The sequence below is a fragment of the Triticum urartu genome, chromosome 5A, assembly GCF_056163025.1.
Source record: "Triticum urartu cultivar PI428250 chromosome 5A, HENAU_Tu73, whole genome shotgun sequence".
Lineage (NCBI taxonomy): Eukaryota > Viridiplantae > Streptophyta > Magnoliopsida > Poales > Poaceae > Triticum > Triticum urartu.
This window is the reverse complement of record NC_141877.1, coordinates 399,336,224-399,344,755: the sequence shown is the minus strand read 5'-3', so window position 1 is coordinate 399,344,755 and position 8,532 is coordinate 399,336,224. Positions and strand designations below refer to the sequence as shown.

General features: G+C 42.6%; 1 protein-coding gene across 1 annotated transcript; it reads right to left on the bottom strand.

Moving 5' to 3' along the window:
• Window positions 1-358: 358 nt before the first annotated feature.
• On the bottom strand, window positions 359-4,976 carry LOC147971587 (uncharacterized). The gene is made up of 8 exons (XM_087522811.1): window positions 4,858-4,976; window positions 4,738-4,779; window positions 4,146-4,392; window positions 1,529-1,627; window positions 1,189-1,309; window positions 818-913; window positions 593-678; window positions 359-385 (listed from the first exon to the last, which is right to left on the bottom strand). Exons 1-8 carry the CDS (start codon window positions 4,881-4,883, stop codon window positions 359-361), a joined length of 744 nt encoding a protein of 247 aa, XP_087378937.1. The 5' UTR covers window positions 4,884-4,976.
• Window positions 4,977-8,532: the final 3,556 nt, after the last annotated feature.

The window sequence follows — 8,532 nt, the reverse complement described above, 5'->3', positions numbered from 1 at the left end:
GTTCACTTCTCTGAAAGAGAACACAACACATATTGATACAGATTCATGATGAACAAGACTCAGTGTTATTTATAACGATGAATACCAACACAAGGTAAGTTATTCAATGGAGTAGCTACATTGTTGTGTTTGTCAAAAAAAGGGTCTAAGAGCATCTCAAAAGCGTACTACTGATGTTTCAAACTCCAGAAAACAAGAACTTCTTCCTACAATGTTGATGCAGTCACTAAACCCTGCAATATGAGCATCGAAACATATGTCAAACAAGCCTCCTTTCATATATGTTTTCAGAAAGAAAGCAAGTCACTGATTACTGTTTTTATTGATCCTTCCAACTCCGGACCACAAGAACTTCTTCCTAGTATGTTGAAGCACTTGCTAATTGCTGAAATATGGGCATCGAAACATAAACAAAGGACAAATAAAAATGCAGAGTAAAGGCAAAGTATATACATCATACATGCGTGCCATCTAATGATCTGGTACATGGATTGAGAGACCATTCGAGGAAACTGGAAGCAAGATGAGTATGCCGTCTAAACTATGATAAATGATTTGGGCAATAATAAATGGAATAAGAATGCAATCTTACTTTGCATTGATCCCATTCATGTGACTGAAATAAGAAGTAGATGGGAAATTGATTTTGTGGCAGTAGCATATGCGCACCAATGGTTCCTTGCATCCAAATGCACCCAGAAATAATTATAGGAAATTAGCATGAATATATCAGAACCAAATTTATGTACATATAGTTATAGTGCTGCCACAAGCAAGGTCCATCTACGTACAGTAGTCCATTATGATTCTCCCCAACCTTGAAATTTGATATCATGTTGACTAATCATTGGGTGGAAGCATGCCACGAAGTTTTGAACTTGATGTTTTTGACACGTACATGTACCATGGTGCCCTGCAACATCAAAAAGTGATACTCCCTCTTATCCATATTACTTTTCACTCAAACGGGTGTATCTAGGCGCATTTCAATGCTAGATACATCTGTTCGCGATATTTTTCACTATGGTCCATGGTGCATCTTCAAAAAGACAAAAAAAGTGTTGCAGTTTTTCCTATTTCCTCGAGAAAGACTTGCTGCAGAATTATTAGAATTTTATATACAAATCAAAAGTAACATCAGAACATGTTCTTAAACCAAATAAAGGAGATATTTTAACTGCAAATTACCTCTTAGTGTAAGTACTTTTTCTGCAAATTCCAAAGCTTCATGCCTTATGCTGACGTGAGTTAACTCTACCAGAGTTTGTTGCTGCAGATGGAAGTATTGTTGGAGTTTTGCACCCAGCATCTGCAATGTCATAATTCGAGTTAGGGTAAGAAGTCAAAATCTCATGAAGGTACTACAAGGGAAAATCACTTTCTAGACACAGGTCTGGCCAAACCACATTGTAAAAAATGCACACCCTGACCCTACACTGGCTTTATAATTGAAATACAAAACTTCCCCCAAAAATGTACAAACAATTTTTTCAATCAAACAAAGATGTAATTTCTCATAAGAATATACTTGTAATCTACAGTAGCTCAGGTTGGAGGAGAGGCGGGATGCGGCTGCCCACCAAACACCAAAGCAAGAGCCAACTTTTCTAGTGGCCATCGCGGCTGCCTGCCTCAGGTGAAAAAAGGGTGAACCCATAAGTGTGATTTCAGAGGTGGATACCTGATGTCCAGCTCAAGGATAAAACTTAAAACTGAGAAATCTGCCGAAGTATACATTTCCCGATAGACCTAAGGGATCAGGGATCAATGAATGTAACCAAACATGGTAGGAAACACAAATGCAAGTAATGTTCCACATATCTACTGGTAAAAACTACAGACGGATGCATCAGATCCTCTCATGATTTTTAGTCTGGCATTTAGTGCTAAACAAACTGCATTAAAATTTTATGGTCATGAATTGTTGGAACTTTTTAAACTTGACTTGTTAAGTTCACGGCCTATATGTGTATGAAAGGATACAGTAATATAACACGAAGGACACATGCATGATTTTTCACTGAAAGAAGGAAAAGGTCAGCATATATAAGATGAAAATAAGTAGTTCATGAATCCTAATGCAATTTAATTTTTGTTATTAGCAGCATAGTAGTCCTTTTTTTAAAGCTCCATGGCAGATCGTCAAGGAGGAGGTTATTAGATATCGTTTTTTGCAGGGATTGGGAAACCACGTGTCCTCCAATGCCATAGATCAATTCGGATGAAGAAAAACTTTATAGCCTCTAGAAATAAACGTGTTCAATCTTTCTGACTAGAAAGGCGATGTGCACGTGCACACAGTGTCGGAGAGAGAAGAGGCCCAGAAGTATCTGCCTCCACGGCGGCAACAACTCACATCTACAACCAATATTGATGGACGTCGACAGCAGCATGACAGGGAAACATGAAGAATAGGTGTCAGAGGGAGACCCACAACCAAAGAAAATCTAACGGCGGATTGAAGTGTAAACCAGCAAGAAAACGAACCTGATCCTGATGAGGATTGATCTGATAATCTCCTTAAGCACAAGGAATCAATTTCCAAACCTACCTTGTTCAGCTTCAGAGAGGCTATGCATTCGTTTTTCATTGGCGGAGACAGAAAGAGAGATCATGGAGAAGAGGAAGAAATCGTGGATGGAATTATTTTCCACGTGGGGAAAGCCCGATGGAGAATAGGAAGAGTCCATGAAGTATGGAGGAAGATATCATGGAGTACTGATGAGGAAGAGACCGTGGAGTAGATTTAGTTTTTTTCCCAAAAGAGATAGAAATTGCTTTAATTAAAGGAGGAAAAAATATGCATTAGGATCATGTGGTGGATTTTCTTTTCCAAATTGTTTGAGTTTGGTTGTGGGAGAGATGCGTACGTGAGACTTCTTTTACACGTGCGGAGAGATATACGTGAAAGTTTTTCCCTATTTGGAGAGAGATAAGTGAGAGATTGTTTATATTGTTTTCTGAGATTGAATGGGGTTGTGGGAAAGAGATAAGTGAGACTTTTTCTACGCATGAGACATTGAGAAATTTCAGTCGTGAGAGAAATATCTATAAGATCTTTTTTCTTTTGGGGAGAGATTCATGAGAGATCTACACAGTAATAATTTGGTCCCACCTGATCAACGGCTCCTAATTACTGATTAACCTGGGGATTTCTAGGGAGTCTGTAATTAGTATAGGTATAGATAGATATAGATTATATAGATAGATAGATATAGATAGATAGATGAGTTCAAAGGAAAGATAAAAATCGGTTGCTAAATGAATTCCAATTTGTTGAACATTATTTATGAGAACCTAGGCTTTCGCCTGGAGACAATCACCAAACACCAATGTGAGGGGAAAGATGCCGACACACCTCGACGATGCCTCCAAGGAGTGGAACGGCACCCACATGCGGCGTCGCCACCGGCACAGACCTAAGCTGCACATGACTTTCATCCATAGCACTACACATCTCTAGCTCCGTACACCAGAATGGGGGCAACGCCGTCCAAGTTGGAACACATTACCACCGCCACAACACCTCTTCATAATGGCCGGAGTACCGTGGTAACCGCACAAGAGAGAGCACAAGCCATCCTCCATCTCCAGTCGCACAAACACACTCAATATAAATTTTCAAATAAAGCATGCCTCATCTTCAGTCGCACAAACACATTCGATATATAATCCTTTTATCAAGTTAAGACATCTATATCTTGCAAATAAAGCATGTCCCATTAATATAATTTCTCATAAGTTGATAAAAGGAGAAGCATACACATAGAAAATAATTTGACTATTTGCGTGAAACAATTCTGACACAAACACACCCACATGGTAGAAAGGATTTTGTGGATGCCATCATATGAACAGGCAGATCTAAAAGTATTAAATATTCCATGGCAATGCTATGTACTTTTCCGTCTAATCTATTTTGCAATATCATAACACAAGTCATTACAAACAACACTTGCCTTGTCCCCTCATGTATTCTCGAGGTTTTAGCGTAATGTCAATTGAGCTTTGTTCAACAAAAGTACTATTGAACTGGCTAAGAACTTATATTTTACCTAAGTGCTACTGCGATCTATACATCAAAGCATAATCAGCCTACAGATATTCCTACATCAAAAAAATTATTTCTTCTTTGAGATACTCACTCGGTCCCATAATATAGGATTTGGTGCTGCTTGCAAGATGCCCTCTTGCGCCGATTTCACTCGCTGCATCTTGCATACGTGCAGTACCACGTCATTGTCAAGGAAAGCACGCTGCCATTGGTAGAGCTCCTGCAGGTTAAAAGGAACCTCCTTCTCTTGGTACCAGCAGAACCCACAGGTCAAAGGGTCCACCCCGTTGTTCGGGGTGCTCAAACCTGTAAGCTTGTCAACTGCAAAACCTTCTGATCTGCGAAAAAGGAATGGATAATTTGTCAAGGGTTTTACATCGATAAAACAATATTGTGCATTAGAAATATTGTGCATTATATAGATAGATGCGGCGCAGCCTGAACCAAGCTTACAAATATCATGCCTTAAATAGATGAATGCAGTGGAACGCACACATAGTTTAATATTAATATATCCTGCAAGAGATGTGTAATATACATGTTCAGGACTTTAAATTTATGCGTAGAAGTAAACAAATATAGTCTGTCCAACGACGACCATCATGTATGTCTTTTATGGGCAAATTATCGCATGATAAATGGATTGGAAGGAGAAAATGAAAAACCCTAGCTCGAATCTGTACCTAAGTGATATATTCTTCTCAGGCTTCTCAACTACGACACTTCTGTGCACATAAAAATAATTGCAGATCCATCAACAACAAAATTAATTTCACATTGGTCAGAATCAGTTCAGATCTCACCTAATACAAACACATGCCCTCTTCATGAGACCCTGAACCTGCCCTTAGAGTTCAAATAAATGTACCATTTGATAGCAGACCAATATTTTGTTTTTGCTTTATACATGACTTGCTCACTGCTCATAGTATAAAGCTAACTCGGTTGTAAAGGGAACTGGAAAAACCTCTCAAAAAAGTTAGAGAGCCCCAAAAAACTTCTGGACTGAAGTATAACTACTGAAATGGAGCGCGCACCTGCCGTCGAGATGCAACCGCTCGGGCGCTCGATCGCAGAAAACGAATCCAGGGAATATGAGGACGGAAAGGTCTGCTGGTCTGCAATTGAGATGCAAAGAATCATGATTTATATTCAGGAGACCAAACATGGTAATAATCTAAATTTTCAGCTCGAGAACACAAACACTCGCAGCAATCTCGAAGGCACAAATTTGCCAATAATAGAACCAGATATAGACAGAAAGAACATTTTCACTCCCACTTAATCCAAGCAATTGACACCAAAAAAGTCTCCAACTTTCCTTTGGTTCCAGTCAATCACAACTTCAGAAACAACCTTCAATAATCTGCATTCAAGAGGTCAACTAAATTAAAAATATTGTAAGTAACAAGCATTTAGGCTGGTGATATTGTTATAAACGTGTTGTCGAAGATTTGTAGAAACAAACTAAACGAGCTCTATCTTCTTTTCACTGTTTTTTTCTTCTGAGGATAGAAAAATAGAAATACCTCTGTTGGACCGCTCAAGTAGTAAATGGGATCATTGCCCTTGCCTACACATGGGCCATGGCTCCAAATTCATAAGTCATGATCATTTGCATTCAGAGACTACCTTCAGAAGGATCTTGTTTGTGTTAGTGTTTCAGTATTGTCTGCGGCAAAGGATTAATAAGTTTGTTTTCGCACATGTGCACATAGCAGATAGCTGCGGTTGATATGTTTGTTGTGTATCTTGGCTGATTTTCCTGAATTCAGGCGTGAGGAACGAAACATTAGAATCAGGAGTACAAAACCTTATCTAGCATATATATTACACAACTACTATCTAACATCACAAACTGGCCTGCACTGGGGTAATAGGAAATGATCATATGACGAAGAATTAAACATAAAAGAAAATATTTTTGGAGAAGGAAGAACATGTCAGGAGGATCTGGTGAACCTGCTACGCATACTCATGTGGACTTACGGTTCCGGTGAAGTGGAGCTGATGGAAGAGGGGATCATGAGCAGCGGCGGGATGGTCGGCGCTGGAGCTCATGGCGAAGTGGACCCGTGGCGCGGCGGCGGGGGAAGGGGTCGTTGGCGCGGGGAGCGACCACGGTGGGACGTGAGGGCGGCGGCCGCGGCTGGAGGTGGGGCGGCAGCCACGGCTGGAGCTGGGGCGGCGGCCGCGGCGGGAGGTGGCGGGGGCGGCCGCGACGGGCGGTGGCGCACCGCGAGACGGGTTAGCGTTTGATAGGCTGAAACACCAACACCATGATTTTCAGACCCTGCCAACTCTATAATTCTATAAGATCCAATACCTGCTAGGTTGTTCCACAGCACCAATGTCCAAGTCAATACCATATATTATCCACTAAAATGTCTGATTTAATATCATATGCAAAAACATTAGAGCAATGTGCTCTCCTTTACCCATATTGTGTACCGCATAACATTATGAACATTAGCGGAGGATTAGCCTGCAGCTATTTTAGATCGTGCACCAAATAGTTGTAGTTTTCCTAAATCATGGAGAAGAACAAGGTTGAAATTCGCAAGAGTCGTATAGAAATTTCTGCAATCAATATCATACCAGATCCATGTACGGTAGCCTCTAAATAAGCAACATAAGTCCACAGTCCATAAGTATGTAGGCTACGCTCCAATTTGATGTATCATGCAATTTTGCAATACTCGGATAATTTTGTAAAGCATACATATACTGCATTGGAGGACTATAAACTTCAGTAATCTGAAAATATGTAGACCACAGCTGAGATCGTAACTTAGTGACACAACACATGGTATGATAGCTAAAGGAGAGGCTATCAATTGTCATTTTTTTTGCACAGATGTGCCAGTAGAAAATCACCATTGATTCAATCTGATGTGTGAAGTAACCTGTCGACTCGGCTTGCCATTGATTCTGCGCCTGCTCCCTGGTTTCCTAAAATAAAATTTCCCAGCGTCGGATCAGTTCAAAGAAAAGGCAGATAGAAAAACTGACAGAGAGAAGAGCCCATATGAATGTGATCACTTACCTTGCCGAGAGCATTGAGCTTCCCTGGCACCAGCACGGGAGAGGCCGACAAGGAGGGCCTCCTCTTGGGGGAGGCGGCTGTGCTGCCGACGCCGGCCGGAGACCAGCAAGGAGGGCTCCTTCTCCCTGGGCCTCCTGCTCATCGTGCGTGAGCCGTGCAACTCATCGAGCTCTTCTCCTGCACATACACTTTAAGCTTCAGTTCAAATCAGCTTCAGAAGCTGCAAGACAGAACATGTTCAGTTCAGGTGTGCAGAGTACATACAGGTGGAACCGGCCCTTTGGGATCTTGTTCTGTGGAGGAGGAGGTGGGTCGCCCTGTCGGCAACGAAGCTCCAGCCGCGTGTCACCAGCCTGGGCATGATGGTGGTGCTCTTCTTGACCGACGCCGAGCTCCGCGCTGGCGAGGGCCGCTCCTTGACGGGCGTCCTCTCCTCGAAGTTGAGCGCGATGGGCCTGACAACCTTGGGTGATAAGAGCACCCCGGCATCGCCGGCGCCGCTATGCTTCTCGGCCCCAGGAGCCCCTCCGCGGCACGGCGAACTTCTTGGCAAGCTCGGGCGTGCCGACAACAAGCGGGTGGTGCCTCGGGATGGGCGTGGCGCCGATCACGACGGGGACGGGGGGGCCCCGGGTCGAGGCGGCGACTCCGCTTCTGGACGGTTGGTGTCGTCATGGAGGAGCGGCCGTGCATGGCCGGCGGCGAAGATGTGTGGATGCAACGTCCTGTCCCTCATCTCTTCTCTCGTGCGGCGGCTAGGGTTTGCCGAGGGAGGGTGTGCGTTGCCTCGGTCGTGGGTTTTTTTCGTTGGTTTTCTTTCGTAGGCTTTTTTTCGACCTCGCTCGCAGGCATCGCTAGACGTTAAAAGCGGGAGGTAGGAGGAAGGACGAAAAAAACCGTCTCTCTAAGGGGGAGGTGGGAGGAAGTACCAAAGAAGTACAAAAAAACCGGGTGAGGTGGGACGAAAATAAAACCCGGAACGCGATCTACCAACTAAGACATTAGGAGTAGAGATTAGGAGTAGAGATGTTTTTGATGAATACAATAATACAAAAAACAGAAAGGCATGTGTTGAAGGTGTAATTTGGCTAGCTGGTTTGTATAATCAACCAAATTAATTAGTTGATCAAGCTAATCAATTGGTGCTTTGCTTAAGAAATGTAACGCAGGGATTTGCATGGACAAGATTCTACATGGGACATATCCTAGCCAGACTCTGGATATTTCGAGCTACCACGATACTATCTATGGACAAGGCCTAGCAAGAATCAGATGCCAATCTAAAGTTTTGGGCTGCAAAGACTATGAAGCCATGTAATGATCAGAGTTCGATATAGATGCTTGAGGTTCAAGTCAGATGTAACAAGCTATTTAATCAGGGCAAATATATGGAGAATTTGCTGGACTAGTGGCTACCGAGGGCAATCCTGAA